The sequence below is a fragment of the Zonotrichia leucophrys genome, chromosome 3 (genome assembly GCF_028769735.1).
Source record: "Zonotrichia leucophrys gambelii isolate GWCS_2022_RI chromosome 3, RI_Zleu_2.0, whole genome shotgun sequence".
Taxonomy (NCBI): Eukaryota; Metazoa; Chordata; class Aves; order Passeriformes; family Passerellidae; genus Zonotrichia; species Zonotrichia leucophrys.
In genome coordinates this window covers 1681981-1701411 of record NC_088172.1, presented here as the reverse complement: position 1 = coordinate 1701411, position 19431 = coordinate 1681981, and the positions used below count along the sequence as shown (strand labels likewise).

General features: G+C 35.5%; 1 protein-coding gene across 2 annotated transcripts in view; it reads right to left on the bottom strand.

Annotated features, from left to right (window-relative positions):
* Positions 1–19431, bottom strand: part of ASCC3 (activating signal cointegrator 1 complex subunit 3) — a 267328-nt gene that overhangs the window by 188651 nt on the left and 59246 nt on the right. For both annotated transcript variants that reach the window (XM_064707226.1, XM_064707227.1), the window contains exons 9-10: positions 6823–7023; positions 6224–6364 (exon numbers count right to left, since the gene is read on the bottom strand). In XM_064707226.1, coding sequence (XP_064563296.1) covers positions 6224–6364; positions 6823–7023 — 342 coding nt within the window. The remainder of the gene's footprint in view (positions 1–6223; positions 6365–6822; positions 7024–19431) is intronic.

The following is a 19431-nucleotide window of genomic DNA, read 5'->3' as shown; positions in this document are numbered from 1 at the left end:
TGCCTGGAGCACCTCCTCCCCTCCTTCTGCTCTGAGCCAGGTGCCTGGAAATCATTCACAGCTTTGAACTGCCCAACATGTTCGGCAAATTAAAGTGGTATCTTTTCTAAACCTATGGTTTAGATACTTTCTTAGCAAAATGTGAAGATAGCTCTCATATAAACTGTGAGCAATGTTAAGAATCAGCTCTGAAAGCAACGTGACTTTAATTTATACAGGTTGATGGGAAGAGAACAAATATGACAGCCAGCTGCCCATTTTCTAAATGATGGTACAAGTCATATTTACAGGACTTTCTTCACTACCCAGACATGACAGCAAAAAATGTAAACTTTGAATTCAAATTCTTGAACAATATGGAATTTTTTAGAGATCCTAAAGAATGAAGGAGTTGTTTTTTTTGTTTGTTTGCTCTTATGTGTTTGGGGTTTTTTTAGTTAGTTTTTTTTGTTTGTTTGTTTTGTTTTGTTTTTTTAATGGGTGAATGCTCCTATAGTTTTCCCATTTTGTGCCTTCATTAAGGAAGAATGTTTTAGAAGCACATTAGGTTGAAAGCAGACTAAGGTGATATAGAGCTTCTGAATTGCTTCTGATACCCCCTTCTTTAATCAGACATGAAATTAATGTTTATCAAATCTGTGACAGAAAAAGACAGAAGTGTGTGGAGTCCAGCAGAAGCCCAGCAGTCTTGGAGATGTCTGTTTCTGTGATGTCCTTCAGGCCCATGTTGACAGACACAACCTTGCAGTTCAGTAAATTATAAACAGCTCTTTCTGTGGACCTCTAAGTACCTGAGTACTATTTAAACATTACAGAAAATCCAATAACATGTTTTAAATGAATGACCTTGCTTTCTGTATAATTAATTTTTTGATCAAGAAGAACCATAACATAAATAGAAATTCTTTTGTTAAAAAAAATCTATATTCCTATAGAATTAAAAAAATATTCAGTGGTTCAGAAGTGGCAGAATCAGGACTATTCACACAATTACAACTTGATTAATTTTCTCATAACATTTATTTAAAAGACAGTAAATTTCTTTTTCCTGCTGTCTGAATCCCTTTGACTCCAACAATATGAGAATGAAGGAACAGAGATATGTAGAGGTTTATAGGCTGGGGAAAGAAGCCTGCTTTCAAAATTTGACCAGATTTGTTTCCAACTACTACATAATTTTAGCAACACAGGAAGCACTTATGATCTGGCCTTAACACTAACACATATCTGTAACAAGTAAGGCTCATGGCAGTCAGGCACTCCTCAAAACAAAAGAAGAGATCTAAGACCAATAAAAGTAATTTTGATTGTAACCGCAGGTCTGAGGCACAAAATAAAGCAAAAACATTATAGAAAACTTGTTCCAACTTCAAAATGTCAGTCTCACTTACATGTACTTATTTGAATGCAAATGCAGACTGTTGACAATGATTATACCAAAATGCATCTAATACAAAACTGCTGAGGTACCAGTTTAAAGGTGAGAAACATTCACACTAACTAAAGATGCAATAAAACATCAAAATAATTTTCTTTAAAAAGAAAATAAAATACATTTAACAGGGTAATTTTCAAAAACTATATTTAAAGTTTATAAAGGTGGGAGAAACTTTGAAAAGCTTTTACTATGTTATGCTAAGGATCTTAACTTTGTTTTATGCTATGTTCACATAAAACATTAAAAAGAAATTATCTTCTACATTTTTCGATGCCCACTAACTTTGTATTAAGGCCAGAAGGCATTTCTGCACTCTGTACCACTGTTTTGCACAAGCTAAGGCATGATGCCACTCATCCATCAGCTCACAACACACTGTGCCCAGGGCAAGGCACTGCTTTCAGACCTGGTGATTACCTTATAAATCTATACTGCTCCCATTCCAGCTGTATTCTCCAAACTTTCAAAAGATAACTATAACTACATTGTATTTGTTGCAAATGCAAGGTCAAACCATTCTGTGTTTCTATGAATGGCAATTGTCTCAGAATTTTAACACACATCCCACGTTAAACTTGTAACTGTGGCTTTCAATGCATAAGATGTGGGGAGCAGGTTGGAAAACTGACTGAAGAGTCAATAAAAACTATTTTCCTTTTTCTTTTTAAATCAATTTCATTATTGGTAAAGTCAGAAATAACTTATTTTAAAAGCTTATGAAGTGTGTTGGAAATATAGTAACATTAATGAATATTCAATTATAGCATTATAAAATCATATAATGTTTAATACCATAGAAGTATGGAGCAGCAAGAAACATGGCTGCCTTCTGGATGGGTATAAATGACAGCATGGAGAGAGTTATTGCTGGAAAAATGGGCTATAGACCTTTTTAATTGGAAGTTTTCAAAAATATTTAAAAGATTTTATTTCACCATAAAGGGAATGAAAATTTAAATTCCTTGTTACTTTTTTTTTTGCTAGCGTTTAAATCCTTTAAAAATATTTGTAGAAAAAAATAATAGTGGTACCTCCCACTGTACATTAAGGATGCATTCCTGAGAAGGGAGACAGTTACCAAATTTGTCAGATAAAGCAATTTTTCCTCATGAGGATAAGCAGTAGAGCTACATGTAATAACTTACAAAAGATATATCTTTAAATATACACAGGCAAAGTATGAAGGATGAAGCAAGCAGGATGGAAAGGAAGCAGAAAATGATCAGGATTGTCACTTAAGCACTACTTCTAACTAATACCTGACAATCACCTTATTTTTACATCTTTCATCGTGACTGATTTGATTCACCTGAGGACAAAAATAAAGGTAGTGAAAGTGCAACTGCTCAGAAAACAGGCAGAAGACAACTGTCACAGGAGATATTTATCAGGCCTTCAGTTGCCTAGAAGTAGCAACTGAGATCTTGTGAAAATGTTATCCAGCCTTAAATACCAGCATCTACTTCAGCTGATGGTCCTGCTCTCTGACTTTTACTGCCTCATATGTATACACAGTATATATACGATACATACATAAATTGTGTGTGTGCATCTACCTGCTGTAGCATTAATTCTTACAGGAAAAACTGCTTTTCTGTTAAACAAAGGTACTTCATTACTTACACTACTAAAGGCTAGAAAACAGAGAAATGACTGGCAAAGCAAATCTGAAACTATAAAGAAAACAGCAACACCTATCAGAGTATTCCTCTCTGAGAAATGTGTGCATTAGAGAGGCTGACAAGTAAAATGAAGTTTTGAAGCAAGAATCAATTTAATACAGGGTAAAAAATGGTGAAAGAAACCTGCTTGGATGAAGTGGTTTAAAGTGCCTAGTTGAGCAAAGAAAGCTCATGAGTTTTGATAGAAAACAGTATATGTGCAGAACAACAAGCAAGATCCAGCACAGGCAAGTGCTCTTTCCTCAGTTTCTAACATGCCACATATTTGCTTTGTTCTGCAGCTGTCCAGTTTTCGGCTGTTTGAAGGGCCTGGAAAGGCCCGGGGTGGCCTTGGGGCAGCCCGCGTATCGAAGGACGAGAAGAGGCTTCAGTTCTTCTTTCGGTTTTTATGTTTATTAATTGTTTATCTAAAAGATTTTCTTTCGGCCCGACAGAGCTCTGCTCAGCAGCCAGCCATGAGCACACTGTGCTGCCCTCCGGACAGTCACCTATCTTTATACCCATGGTTACGTGTACAATATTTATCATTTTTCCCCAATCCTTTTTATTCTTATTGCCCGGTGCACTTTCAGTAATGACCAATCCTAAAGTGCCACCATCACCACAGAAGATGGAGGAGAAGAAGAAGAAGAAGAAGAAGGACAGGACACGCCCCAATTCCTCCATCTTACTTCTCTAAACCCCCCTGTACAGAAATCCTAAACCCTGTGTTTCACTCTCTAATTAACTAATCCCTTCACCATTCACCCCGGTGAAACCCTCCTATCCTCATACAGGTGTCGTCTCCTGTGTAGGATCAAAGTCCAGCCACCAGACACTTCTGGAACATTCCAGGACTCCCGAGCCCCCCAAGGGTGGTCTCGGTGGCTCGGCACCTCAGGACTGAGGTGCTGAGATCCCACATGCAGCAATGAAACATTGCACACTGCTGGGCTCCAGAATCTTCAAGAACAGTAGCAGCAATTACACTGGTAACTTTTGGATTTGTATCATCTCTCATCTCACCTTCCTCATTTCTGATTAATCATAAGACTGACTAGATATGACAAACGAGAGAAAACATAAGATTGTTGTTTCACTGTCCCAGAATTTTAGCCTTTATATTTTTTTTTCCTTTTAACCTTCACAATGTTTTGAAGACCAAAAACACAAAATTGAGTACAAGCAAAACTGAAATTAATCAACACTTTAACTATAGTTTCTTTAAAAATGTAGGAATTGAGTTTTGGGTCACAAATACAATGACTTCCAAATTATTCCTTTTCTGGACATCATTTTTCTTTCACCTTCACTCTTCCTAGATCTTTCAAAACTACAAATATACTTCAGATTAGTGTTTCTGTACTATGACATACATAGGAAATGTAGAAATCCCTTGAAGGTAAGTTTCAGGCAAAAAAAAAAGCTAATTTCAAAGCAATGAAATGAGTCCATGGCAGGGAAAAAAAAATATTTTACCCACATCCTCCCTTTTCTATTTCTCCTTGATTTTTATACACCAATCTGCTTAGGCTCTTCTCCACAACAAAACTAAGAATTATGCTAGTAGTGGCATGCTGGATTAAATAAAAGAGCATGATGAACCAGATAGTCTTTCTACACTCAAGTTACTGAGTTAATACTCTGTATATATTAATAAGTTCCCATTACAAGAGTAATAAATTTCAGCTTTGTAAACTATTTCCCATACACATTTTTTAATAAATCCTGAAATATTTTTTGTTTCTTTTGTCCCCTTACTTTTTTTGCTGGATATAAGCAGAGTACTAATAATGAGATGAGATGAGATGAGATTGTAGGAATTATATTGGTAACTAGAAGAGGAAGCATAAATAGCACTTTTCCATTCTACATTAATTCTGTTCATCCAGCTTTGTCCTTACATTCAGAGCAGGCTTTTCTACTGTCACTTTCAGTTTCAGCCGTGATTACACATTATCTCTCTCTCTATTAAAACCATGATCTAGTTGATTATGTGCCCTAGCTGAAAAGTACTGTGAAAACAGGAAGCAATTTAAAATGGTAATTTAGTGTATCTAAATAATTTCAATTACTAAAAGTTCCTACCAAACTTTTCTAATTTTGTAAACTCGGATTTTAGGTAGATGGTGTTGCAAAGTCACTCTGATAAAGTACCAGAGATTTTACTGTCACTCATTGATATTGGTTTGCTATTTATTGGTTACCACATTATTGTGACCATATGTACCAATATGTGTGCATGTACATCTAATTGCTATTCACCACCTCATAATCACTGATTACATACTTACACATGTTCTTGTCATGTGAAGGGTTTTTCTCTCCACTCACCATAAAATTGTTAAATATCTCAAAGCTAAGACTGCTAAAATATCACTCATCTGGATATCAACAATTACTATACTTATAAATGTTCATATTGATAATACAACCAGGTCGTTTTTCTGTTTCTTGGACCAGGCAGAAGAAGAAACGGTAATCACATGGAACTGTATGCAATAACAGGTATGCAAGTATCGTAAGATTTTAGAAAAATGATATTTCATTGACACAAACAGCATGAAATAAATATGGCAAAAAGTGTCTGCTAAAACAAAATAATCTCCATTTATGCAATCCTATTTAAGAGGCAAAAAACCCCACACACTTTATTCATTTCTATGAATGTTCAAATGTTTAGCCTAGTGATATCTTTACTTTTTAAGGAAAAATGAGGAACAGTAAGGTCAGCCATTAACAGGAACCTACAGTTTTTGTTTGTTGATGGTTTTTTTGTTTGGTTGGGTTTTTTTGTTTGTTTTTTTTAAAGAAAAAAGAAGGTAAGTGTTATTTTAATATATTAGCAACAATGTTGTTCTGGATTTATTTGGAACTTATAATAACATTCTGGATTTATTTGGAACTTATAATTCGCAGACCAAACTTTAAACTTCTCAAAGATGGTTTTTATTGAAGAATTCTGAACTTATATCAGTGTACATAATCACTGTAATTACAGGTGTAGTAATAATGCTTCAGCTGATTAACCAATACTGTTACAAGGAGTTTGAAGAGCAGTGTACCTATGAAAAGGTACAAACACACACACACAGAGAACAGTGTTTGGAAGGAGTAAGCATACCTGTGTTCGCAGAATTTCGCCTTTTGACAGTTGCATATCACCAGTCAGCTCCTTCACAGTAATGCCAAGCGGCTCCAGACGCTTGCTGAAGTAATTTGTCATTTCGGCTGCCAAAGCCTTCATAGGAGCAACATACACAATCTGCACCAAAACAACACTCACTTGATAAATGAGCAAACCCCACCATGTCGTTTGTTTCATGGCAACCATTACAAATCACAATTTATTGTGAAATATGATGCCAGGCACTTACAGTGAAAAATCTTAATAGTGATATATGAAAAGTAGTTATCTTTGTTGGATAACTGTGCAGCTGTTTAAAGGACAATGGATTTTGTTTATACAGCCTCATCGCTTTGAAAATTGGTTCTGCATGAAAGCTAAATGCATTTTCATAGCTTTTTATTCACATAATAAGATTTTAGAACACAAATAAGAATAGCTTTAATAACAATGAAGTAAATAAGAACTAGCCTTATCTTTAACTTGGAAAAGTCTAATATCCTTGAGAACTTCCTGATTTCATATTCCATGTACAACATATAATAGATTTTACCCTACAAGTTAAAAAGCTGTTATTTGGTTCATTAAACTCCTACCTTAAACTCATCCTTTTTGATAACACCATGCTGGACATGCTGGCGAATTTCATGCAGGATTGTCAGCATGGCAATGTTGGTCTTCCCAGCTCCAGTGGGGGCACAGATCAGCATGTTCTCGTTTGTGTTGTAGGCCGTCTCAAAAACTATAGACTGGATTCGGTTCAGCCTTTTCATGCCTTTAAAAGCAAGTTGTCCAATCTGTTGAAACAAAAAAACACACAAATTTTGGATTTTTCATAGATGTTTGTACATGTGTGTGTGCATCTATGCATCTATTAAAAGAACACATGGAAATATACCTTCAGATAATATTTATTATTCCAAGGTGTTTTTTTTATTCCGAGGGTACCACTTCTACTCAAACCCTCAAATAGGGAACCAATAAAGAAAACAAATCATAGCAGGATAACATCTGCTAAAATTAATCAAAATCTTTAGCCTCACACTATTTCACCACCTAATTTTTTTACTGAAGACTGGCACCAAAACTAATACTAAAATAGGGAACTTTTAGTAACTAAACATCAGTAAAACAGCATTAACAGGAAAAGACCAATATACACCTCAAAATCTAAGATGAAAAACTACTGGAAGAGGAGGCAGCAAACCAACAGAACTCAATAAAGTTCAATTTTGCTTACACAGAGACACAAATTCAGCAAAAGCTTTCTCTTGCATCTCAAAAGATCCCCATCTTGCAATTGTCCATGTTCAGACCTTTCTCCAACAATATTCACAACAAGCTGCAGTACCAAAAGGAACATAAAATTTGTATGTGTAGTCAAAAAAAAACCTTAGAGAATGTTTTGAAAAACTAAATTTTACAGTTGATACAGGAAATTATGTTTATAAGAATTTCATGCATGTTTAAATCTTATAAAGTACAAATCATCGGTTACAGTAATATTTTGGTCCCATTGGTCTCTCTGAAAAATTATATTTTTACCAGGAAAGAACCACTGTACAGAGACAGTGGCAATTCTTGCATTTGAAGATTATAAAACCTTTGCAAATGAGGAACAGCTCTTAAAATATGAAATTAATTTTCCAATAAACTTACTTTTTCTTAGTTACTTTTCACAGATGTTTAAAATAGACTGCAGAGTACATAATTATTTTCTTTCTACAGATTTAATTACCTGCACTGCTTCTATTACAAAGAATGAAAAGTATCTTACTGATATATTTGAAGATTCTAATTTTTGCTTTACTTGTAGGAACAAAAGTACAGTAAAGAACAGACCTCAAAGAATCTTCTGAAGTTCTTTTCCATTATATGAGGTGCTTGAATTAATGTACTGTAGTTTTCTATGGTAAAAGCCTCTCCAATACCAAATATTCTTCCCAATTCATTCCAATACTAACCAATTATTTGAGCAGGGCTTCCCCAAATAATGCAAGCTTAGGAATAAGGGCCTCAACAGCTATTTACATCAAATACTTCACTTAATTTTGCAACAAACAAAATTAGGTCTATCATTATGGTGCAGCTTCCTTGCAGTAGCCTTATGTGAGGGCCTATGATAAAAATTACAAATTTAGATTAATAGACCATTTTCATAAAATGCTCTACTCTTAAATCTATAGGAGTGATGTACTTGATGACTAAACAATGTAGTTTTATTTTAGATGGCTTTGAACATGAATGAACAACATTCACTGATATAGAAGTCAATGAAAATGCTATGCAATCAACACACTTTCTTTTTGAAAAATGTCCTTTTCAATTTAACAATGCCTTTGTCTTAGAGCTTCTGGCTTGAAAACTTCCTATGCCCCACTGAAAGAGCAAGTACCATTCAAATCATGAAGTTCATTTGTATTTGTAGGATTTAAAAAATCTCAGATATATCCAAACACCTATTTTAAACCATAGTCTTTGGTGAAGAAAAATAAAGAATCTAACGCAACTAATTTGAGAACTTTTCATCAAGTTTCTTCAGAGTTTTAGTGGCTGAATTTCAAGATCACAACAATTTTCACTGTCACTGTTTTTGCACAGTTTGCTCTGCTTGCAACACCACAGGAAGAAAGCTTATTTGTTTTGCACCAAGTTTCATATACATAATGTGTACTTTGTATGTCATCTTCAAAATTCATTTCATCTTCATGAATGAGACTCAAAATATTAAAGGTTTACAGGAGACCTGTTGGATATCTCAGTGCTGTCAGGGTTCAATCAGCTATTTGTATGGCCTCCTTAGTAATTTTAGGTTTCTAACCTGCCTGTTACTTCATTTTGAGATTTCTTGACAGGCATTTGTAATTGGTTGTGTTTTTCCTGTCCCCTCCCATTCCATCGAGTTGCTTTTAGAAGCTATTGTAAACACTGCATAAAGTTCACACTGATGAAACCATTTAGAGTGTTTATAACAAAGGATTTACAGAGAGAAACTCACAAATACAACTGGTAATTACAGAAATGAACTAATAAAATACTACATCACACAATATTACATTATTTAAAGAAGCAGTTTTTTAAAAAAGCAGAAACATTGCTGTCTAAATGAAGCCCAGCCTAAGTATCTTTAGAAATGGATGACAGGAATTTTTCACAGTCACCCAGCTGAATTTCTGTGGCTTTACACATACAGATCACCTTACAGCAGTGTGATTGTTGATACCCTTAAATATATCTTAAGTTTTTTTAAACTACTGCCAATAAAAATATGCTGTTCCAGCTTCTCTTAAACTTTAAGTGCGCAGCATAAAACATCTTTTTCCTTTCCTCTACATTTGGCAGAAATTACATATACTATAGCCCTAGGACATGCAATTGTAAGCAAAAATAAAAACATATTTAGAAAAATAAAAATAATTTCCTGCCTCTCTTCCTGTTGGAAAATTTTAACACCATGGATTAAGACTGACTTGGTAAGCAGCAATAAAAACCCAGATGTTCCAGGAAAAAATAGAGGAAGCTGCGTAGCAAGTTAGAAAAATTAACTTCAGCTTGTTTTCTAGAAAGATGCTAAGCCTATTGAAACACGGATACTAAGAGCAGAATAAAGATTAACCAAAAAAAAAAAAAAAAAAACCAAAACCAAACAAAACCAACACACACACAAACACACACAAAACCCCCCAAAAAACAACCCAAAATAAAAAAAAAAAAAGCGCCTGGTTAAGAACTAGAAGTACTTTTTTAAAATATCTGAACTAGAACCTAATTTTTTATTCAACACACCAATTAATTTTCAAGCCAACACTCACAAATCAATATACAACATTTAGAATAACAAAACAGTCAATGAATGATCTTTGAAAGTTAACTCTGCAGGAATATACTAAGGATTAAAAAAGCTACAAAAGAAAGTACCTCCAGAGGAAAAAATATCTTAAGACATTTTCAAACTAAGTCCCCATTAACTTAAAAAATATTGTCTTTCCTCTAAATTCCATTTTATTCCATGCAGTAAGTACAAATGCATAATTTGAAACCAGTAGTTTTGCCCTTATAAAATAATAAGGCAGCATACAGAAATGCAACAGTATGCATTGAAGTCCACAGTTTGACAAAGGTACTAGAAGATTTGCTTTTTTAAATTGTCATTTGCACATACTACATATTTTTAAAATGGAAAACAATTTTTTCCCCTCTGGCACATAAACATCAGCCATGGCTTCTACAAACCAACTCCTTTACAGGTAAACCAGTGAAACCTCTTCTTGCTTAAAGGACTGGTAGCCACTGGATGGCAGAAAGTGATTTTTACTGAAAATGAATGAGATGCAACATTTTTAGCCTTCTACAGCTCATTTATCCCTAGAATTCAACACAAACCATAGGAAGTTTGAGTAGAATACAATCTGAATGTTACTCTCAACTAACAGGATTTCAAGCCTAAGATGATGCCATTTTTACACAAGTATGAATCAATATGAAAAGGCACCGAGAAGCAACGCTTTCCACAAACCAGATGATACTCAAAGCAGCTGTGACATGAATGAATAAATCCCCTGATTTTACTTCAGTAAGCTTTCCAATTCTTTCCCACTGAATTTATTGTTACAACTAATGCATTTATGAATAAATAAGATTACACTTAATCAAGATATTCTAAACCAGAAATTTCATCAGAAAGATATTTGTGTGTTGGTGCTCTGACAGCAATTTAAAAATAGGACAAATTTGTTTAAGTCATTAAAGTAATATTCATGAACTAGTCCATACAGTTCAGTCTGCAGGCAAGCTTCAGCTCAGAAACACAACTGCTTTAGCAACTCAGTAGTGGCAGCATCTGCTCTGAATAGCACAGACCATCAGCACTTAAGGTAGAGTTTTAGTCATGCAATTCATCACCAGGACCTTGTAGAAATGCTCTGTAATGATGACTTCTTCTGTCATATTATAACAAAGTAATAAGATTACTATCCATTTATCTTAGAGATAATCCATTGCACCCATAAGCCAAGGCTGAGCTTTCAGTATTTTCCCTACTCGTTGGCTTAATTTTAATGTAGAACTATTTTATGCAAAGTACCTTATGTATCTCAGGTGAAACAAATCCCATTTTGCAGTCAGCTGTTCTACTACAATTTCAGTTCAAAAGCTAATTGACCTAACTGGTAATAGTATGACTAATCCATGCTTTTTTACATAAAACCCATGAAATTCAGGATGTGAAGCTCTGATGTTCCTTGTTCTGACACATAAATAATCTCTAGGTCATCCTTCCCCTCCACTGTCCCCTAGAATGTTGTTGGTTAAAACACATATCTGTGCATATACACCCATATGCACACACAAACATATGCTTTTATATGTATGCATATACACATACACATTTTAATAAATATATTCCCCCTATCCTTCTGAATTATTAATAATTTGTTGCTCCCCTCTGCTTTCTAATTATGCATCTATACACTTAAAGCACTTTTGTGCCAGTGTAAATCCTATTTTGTTATTGAAGGTACACCCAGAAATAAACATAGATGTTATACCTGGGGACTTCCACAGCTTCCCTCTCCTGGTGATACTTTTTATATTCTGCTACTTCCATGAGAAAGTGGTAGCTCGTGAGATTTAGGAAGAGAAATAAATAAAAATGTAACTATATAAATAGCATAAAACTAAAATTATTTTTTCCATTATCTTAGGAGAACTATTTGAGAATATAATTTCCTGCCTGCCCCAAAGACTGAAATGTTGTCTTTCAAAGTGTGCATATACATTTTAAGCAAAGGCTCATAACACGTAAAAGAAAAACTGCATGATGTTTGGATCTGCTCCATTTAGCACCAAATCATATCAGTGAGATTTCATTGGACTTAGGGGAACAATTTTTGCAGGAACAAGTAGCATACACAGAGATATGAAAATTATACAAGCGTACCAAATAGAGCTTATGACTGGCTTTGGGCCATAATCAGCATTACAATTGCTTCAAGTAAGTACAAATTATACCTCATCCAGAGTGTAGTACCTGAAGAGTTATGTGCTATAAAGGAAGCTTGGAGTAAAACACTTTAGACAGATGCAAATAACAAAGGGCACCAGAGAACCAGCAGTGTAGTAAACCCCTCAGGTTTAGGCAGGGCCCCTTGGAGAATAGAATGCTGACACAGCGGCAAAGAAGTTTCCTGTCTCCAGGGACATCCGCCTTGTACCTTATCCCTATAGCCATGGAAGGCAATATTGTGTTAAACCCTACTATTGGTCACTTATGGTCACTCTAACACCTTTGCCATTGGTCAGGATTGGATCCAGGCCAAGGGTATAAAAGTAGCATACTGTACCCCTACTAACTCGGAAGAAGAAGAGCTGAGACCCTTCACAGACCCCTACAATAAAGCCATACTCGTGGAACAGCCAGCGTCTTCTGCTTCTCCTCTCTCTGCCGTCTGCTGGAGCCTTAGGCCAAGGGAAAAGCTACCTAGCAAGCAAAGCTGAAATCACAAGAGCTGCCTGATCACTAAGAGCTGAATATTCCCTGCTTGCTAGGGCTGTCCCGTGGCCTTGGTCTGAGAGCGAGCTGGCTTCTGGCACCCAGTCCCCTTGGGGACTGAGCTCTGGAGCTGGAACAGCTTGCATAGGATAAGACCAAGCAAGGCTCATTTAAGCAGCTTATTTCAACACCATACCTGCTACACCTGACTAGCCTAGAACTGAGAGCAACTCTTGCATGGTGTGGGCTATTGGGGTCACTGTTAGCAGAAACCACAGATCAGAGAATCATTTCAGTTACAAACATCCAGTTCAGCCCCTCTGCTCAAAGCAGGGTCATTTACACATACGCAGTTACATTCCAACTATCAGCCAGGATGGAGACTCCACAACCTTTCTCAGCAAAGTGTTCCAGTATTCCCCCACCTCACAGTAAAAAATTACTCTCCTCTGTTCAGATGAAATGTCATGTGTCTAATTTGTACCCATTTCCTCTGGTGCTGCCACTGGGCACCACTGATGAGAGTCTGGCTCCCTCTTTGTTAATCATTCTCACATCAGGTATTTTTATGCACTTGTCAGATTCCCCCTGAGCCTCCTCTTCAGCACTCTCACACTCTGCTCACCCAAAAGATGTTCCAGTCCTTTCGTAAGATTAAGAAGTTAGAAGAATTCCTAAAAACAACAAATCATGAATCACAAGGGTAAAATTATACTCTGATATTTCAGAACAGAGGAGCCCATATAAGACTTCTTTAAATATGTTCTTAATTGGAATTAAACATCATCTTTTAGAGGCTTTATTTTAAAATTATCACCACATTCACTGGTTAATGCAGTAAGTATTTAAGTAGCAGTGGCCATCAGAAACGAGGGGAATTTCCATACTTTCAAGCTATATTAGGATCTTTAAACTCAAAATGAACACTGCATAATTCTCCTGGATTCTAACAGAAGTCAGTAGAGTAAAAGCAAGTATGCTGAGAGGAAAACGAAGTTATATATTCACTCTATATTAAAGGATCACCCAGCTCAAAGTCACCATAACACAAAAAATATGAAAATTATTATGATTTTGCTTTTTTTGGACGGCTGCTTCTAAATCGTTATTAAACATTGCCTCTCCAGAGCTTTTATACTTTTGCTAAACGCTGAGAGTTTTATTGAATTACTCAATTCTCAGAAATGTCAAAATTCTGGGCACTTAATAACAGTGAGTGCTGTTCAAGAAACAAACTTTCACAAAAGAAGATCCAGACTCCATCCAGAGAAGTCCAGAACAGTTCCATTAAAAAACAAATTGCAGCAAAATTTAGAAGTATAATATTCTCCTACCAGCTATGGAAACAGGTCCTCCTTGAAAAAAAGAACAAGTGAAAACCAAAACAAGTCAAAGAATAAAAAGCCCCTATCTCTGGTTTTGTGTGTTTGCGGTTTTGTTTGGTTCTTTGATTTTTTTTGTTGTTGTTTCTGTTTGTTTGTTTTGTTTGTCATGAGTCCTGCCTTCTGCACTCTTGAAGAAAGAAAAATTATCTATCCAAAATCAAGAGGTTTTACGGAAAATATTTACCTTCATATATGACAGCTAAGAGTTTACATGCCTGAAGCAATTTCAACAAAAATCCTTCTAAGTCCATAGTTACATTGTCACCAACTTTATTATATATAAACTATTCTGCTGATGAACAACACTATACAAACAACTGCAGCAGTCACACCTTTTCTACAGACTTCTGAATTATTCAACCACTTACTCTTGTACTAAAAAGACAACACTGCAAAATATTCTTGGGTTCAATTCTATTGGTTAAATCCAAAGACATCTGCATGTGTATAGCCCAAATAATTTTGAAGGACATGACAGAACCCCACTGTCGGATCTCAAGATCTCAGTCCTGAGATGCTGAGCCTCCGAGACCAGCTTAGGGGTCTCGGGAGTCCTGGAATGTTGCCAGAAGTGTCTGGTGGCTGGACTTTAACCCTACACAGGAGACGACAAGGATGAGGGCTTCACCGGGGTGAATGGTGAAGGGATTGGTTAATTAGAGGGTGAGACACAGGGTTTAGGATTTCTGTACAGGGGGGTTTAGAGGAGTAAGATGGAGGAATTGGGGCGTGTCCTGTCCTTCTTCTTCTTCCTCTTCTCCTCCATCTTCTTTGGCCACGGTGGCACCTTTCTATTGGTTATTACTAAGAGTACACCGAGTTATAACAATAGATGGTATTGGGGAAAAATGATAAATATTGTATACGTCACAATGGGTATAAAGATAGGTGGCTGCCCCGGAGGGCTGAGAGAGTGTGCCCATGGCTGACTGCTGAGCAGAGCTCTGGTGGCTGAAAGAAAATCTTTTAGATAAACAATTAATAAACATAAAACCAGAAAGAAGAACTGAAGCCTCTTCTCGTCCTTCGAAACGCGGGCTGCCCCAAGGCCACCCCGGGCCTTTCCAGGCCCCTCAGACAGCCGAGATAACCGGACACCCCACTATGGCACTATAAGGCTTTCACTGCTCTGAGTTAAAAAACTGGAACAGCTTGGGGGATCACCTCCCCTCGCTGGGAGAAGTGTGTTGTGTTTATCAACCTAGTTATAATATGACAAAAGATTATAGACGGAGTGATTATACCCTCTGGTGATTTGATTTGAGGAATTGGATAACAAAGTGTTTCAGAAAGATTTTGCCATAAAAGCAACTCTTTCTACAAAAAATGTGCATAAATAAGTTTTGGCATCCAAACAGACACACAGGAGAGATTCGGATTTCAGTGGCACTGCTGCAAACTCAAAAGTATCCAATGTCAAGAGAATTATTCCAGATTATAGCAATGAAATGGAGATCAGAACACAGCCTCCTCTTGGAGCCTTCTGATGCCATTTGTGAATTACACACAAAAATTACCTTGAACTAATGCAGCTGAAGGAAAATTGGCAACAGTTGTGGCATTTCCTAATAACCTCAGAAGTTAAAGTCTTATGAGGATAGAAGGATTTGGGTTAAATTTGATCACATTTCATCCATATTAAATGTAACCAAATAAAGGTTTTCTTCCTCATAAAATTAAAAAATATGCTGTGCAAAGCTAAAACTATGGGAGAGTGAAACACAAAAAGCTGTACACATTTTAAAAATATTTAAAATTTACATTCAAAATATCTACAATTTTTTAAGAAACATTTTAGATGTCCTGGCCTGCTATGTATTGAGCTGTATCTATCTCCACTATCTACCTGGCTTTTCTACATGGAGCAACGAGGAAACTGATGATGTTCATATGCTACAGTTTATTCTTCAGCTTTTGTTGGGGCTTTTTCCAATTCAGAGAACACTCTCATTATTTCTTATACTTAAATACAACTAAAAGAGACTCCTGGCTCTGTTGATGGCATATTGTTCTCATAATTTACTCCACTGGGAAAACACAATGCATCTCTAAGAGGAAAAAACATCACTATTAGATGCACACTGAATCAAAAGCAAGTGCAACCAAAGAGTTAATATAGAAAAATCTTTCCTAGTTCTTCAAGAATATAGACACTGTAAGGCAAAGGGAGAAACCCAACAAATAATAAGGAAAGACAACGAAGGCATTGAGAAAGTAGCTACATACATTCTGGCTATTGCTGAAAAAAAAGTTAGCCTATTAACATGCAGCATAGGAACTGAAGTCTTTTCTTCTAACCAATATAAAATTATTTCAGCTAACATTTCCCAAGCAAAGAGATTATGATATGCTATGAAACTACATAAAAATTACTTTTTGGTAATTGAATTCCTCTATGAATCACCATTCATGAACTAGCTGGAAGAATTTTGTAACAACTGCATCATATCAAGAGAAATTTATCCTTTCTCTTCTTGTTGCAGTTTTGAAAGAATGTCACTACTAACATATCCCATCAGCTATAAAGTCAATCTTCTAGTTATATAGCTCCCCTACCCCAAAATCCTTAAAAAACATTTAAAATTACTTGGTGATTTCTAAGTAAGTCCCTTGATGAACCATCTCAGTCCCATTTCTATCACTGAAAGACACAGCCCATCCTCATCTAAGATAAAAGCTTCATTTCTTAAGGAGCATATAGAAATTTGTACTAATTAAAGACAACATTAAAATCAGACAAACTACAACTTGTCTAAATTAATTTGAGTGAGAGTTAATCTTTTAAATGTTGCAGTGTTTAAGAACTAGCATATACCTCCCTCAACTTTCAAAAGTCTCACTTTGAGATTACATTGCTTAAAAATTAAAACCAGTTTTGGTCTTTGGGATAATTTGAATTAGAATTTAAGATACTATCCTGTATTTCACCTTAAATGAAGATTGAATACTCCTAAGAATGAAAGTCTGCCTTTGGGGATGCTATCAAAGCAAAGCAGACTCCTGCATTCTTCCATACTCACACTGTGAAATTCCACTGAGAAGTGGCTATTCCCTAAACAGGATGCAGCAGAACACGTTATTCATTCTCCAGTCTTAATTACCACAACGACTGAAACTACTTTGAGTTGTTTTAATTAAAAACTTTTCAGATTTCTGCATGTGCTTTATACTAAAGTCCACATTCGAGTCAATGACTAAAGAATGAAAAATTAACTTAAAAAGTTGCTTTCTCAATTCAAATATTTCACTTGTTATGATCATTTAATGAGGCCAAAAAAAAACCCATAACAGCTGCAAAGTCACCAGGTATACATAATTGGATTTCAAATATTACAGTGATTAAGTACAAGGGGAAAAGAATGCTGTGAACCAGAAAGCTGCATTTCTTTTGAGCTACATGCAGCTGCACTGTGTAAGAACACGTCCACCTGAAATGCTTCTTGAATTTTTACTGGTCATTTGGTTTACTCTACAAAATTCAATCCACAATATTATCTTCCTTGAAAGCAAGGAACCCTGTTTTTAAGAGCAGGGTAAGAACATTTCATATTACTGTATAGTTCTGAAGCACAGATCTCTTTCAGTATTTTATTTTTAAATGACCCCTAATTAATTCAATACTATTTTATGCATGCAAAGGCATTAGTTCTAAATGTTCATGTAGAAGTGAATATTTAATCTGTTAATGCAGAAGGCACTTCAGAATAACGTTTTCGAATTATTTACTTTAGCTTATGTTAACACAACAAACTATTTCTTTCTACAAAACCTAATAAAGCCTAGAAAAACTATCAGAATGCTTTGGAAGGTAATTTTAGCTGAAATTACTAATAATTTTAACACATCAAGTAAAAATGAAAGAATGGCAAACAGAAGAATATTCCCCAAGGATTAACTATTGCTGTCATAATCTTTCTTCAGCTCAATTTTCTTCCCCATTTCACTTAAATTGACACTTTCGTTATGCAAGATGGCAGCCCTGTTTTACAGTATACATATTAGAAGACTTTTTCCTGAATTTTACAAGAAAAGACTACAAGCATAGTCAGTATTCTACAAGAACACAGCTATTTTGTTTTCATGAATTTTAGCTAAACTTAGCAGCGTTCACAGAAGTTTTCCTACCACAGGAAAATAAAAAATAGGTGAGGGATGAAAACCTTATGTGATAGGGTCACCAACATGCAGGAACAATAAAAGTTTAAGTACCAAAAGACAAAAAGTACAACAGTTTTAAAAGCTATTTGGAAAATTTGTCTAATTAGTTCTGATTGCAAAATTTCTTTTTGTTTGTGCATTACCATCAACAGTGAATGAAATATGCTACAATGAAAAAGAGAACATATACTCTCACAAATCCCTCTGAGATACATCTCTCAAACTAAGCCAAACAAAAACTGAAAACCTCATCTTTGGTAGCATAATCTCCTCCAGACTGGCTGTATCCTGTAATAGCACACTGCACTGCCAAATCTGGTTTTATATTTTACTAAAAGAAGAACTTTAACTAGTTATAAGAATGAGGAAATTGCTCAGAAGTGGCGCTCTTCTGCACAAAACAAACAAAAACAAAACAAAAAAACCCGCCTTATTTTTTTCTTTATTTAGGTATTCACAACCAGTTTTACTGAATGAATCTATACACAAATTAAAATCCTGACAGGTAAAAGCAGGTACTTTGTTAGATTACTTCTAGGTACAGGCAGATGCATCTACTCCCACAGTGGCTCAGCAGGTGTTTCTCAGCAGCTGCTGCCCTTTACTGGTTTGCCTTTGTAAGTGTTCCCATCAGATTTTCAACTATTTCAGAGGCACCTCTACACAATATAAACACACTTGGCAGCTGTGTAGAAAATGAAACAGGCTTAACATTTTATTCAAATCAGATGCAGTCAATTTTATCTCATGTTAATATTAAAAAGTCTATTTCCCTATTCATATTTACTACTTGCATTAAAGGAGCAACCTAAACAACTATAAGAATACATGAAACTCTTACAAGACAGTAGCTAATAAATATTTTAAAGCAATTTTTGCTTTGTGTATTATACACAGCCATGCTAGTTTAAAGAACAGACTAAAAGAAATGAAGTTCTCTATATTCACCAGTACAGATGCCCCTATTAGACTTTGACCCATATTATCAGTTAACTGCTCTTCTCTTTGAACTTCTCTGCCCAAGAAGAGATAACTCCAGATTTTACAGAGCTCTTTAAAAAAAAAAGGTTGTACATAGAATAAACAAAGTCTCTCTAAATGAGAGGGTCTGTTAAAGTTTCAATTACAACTTCACTAATGAAAGGACATTTGAAAACATTCTTTTTTATTCA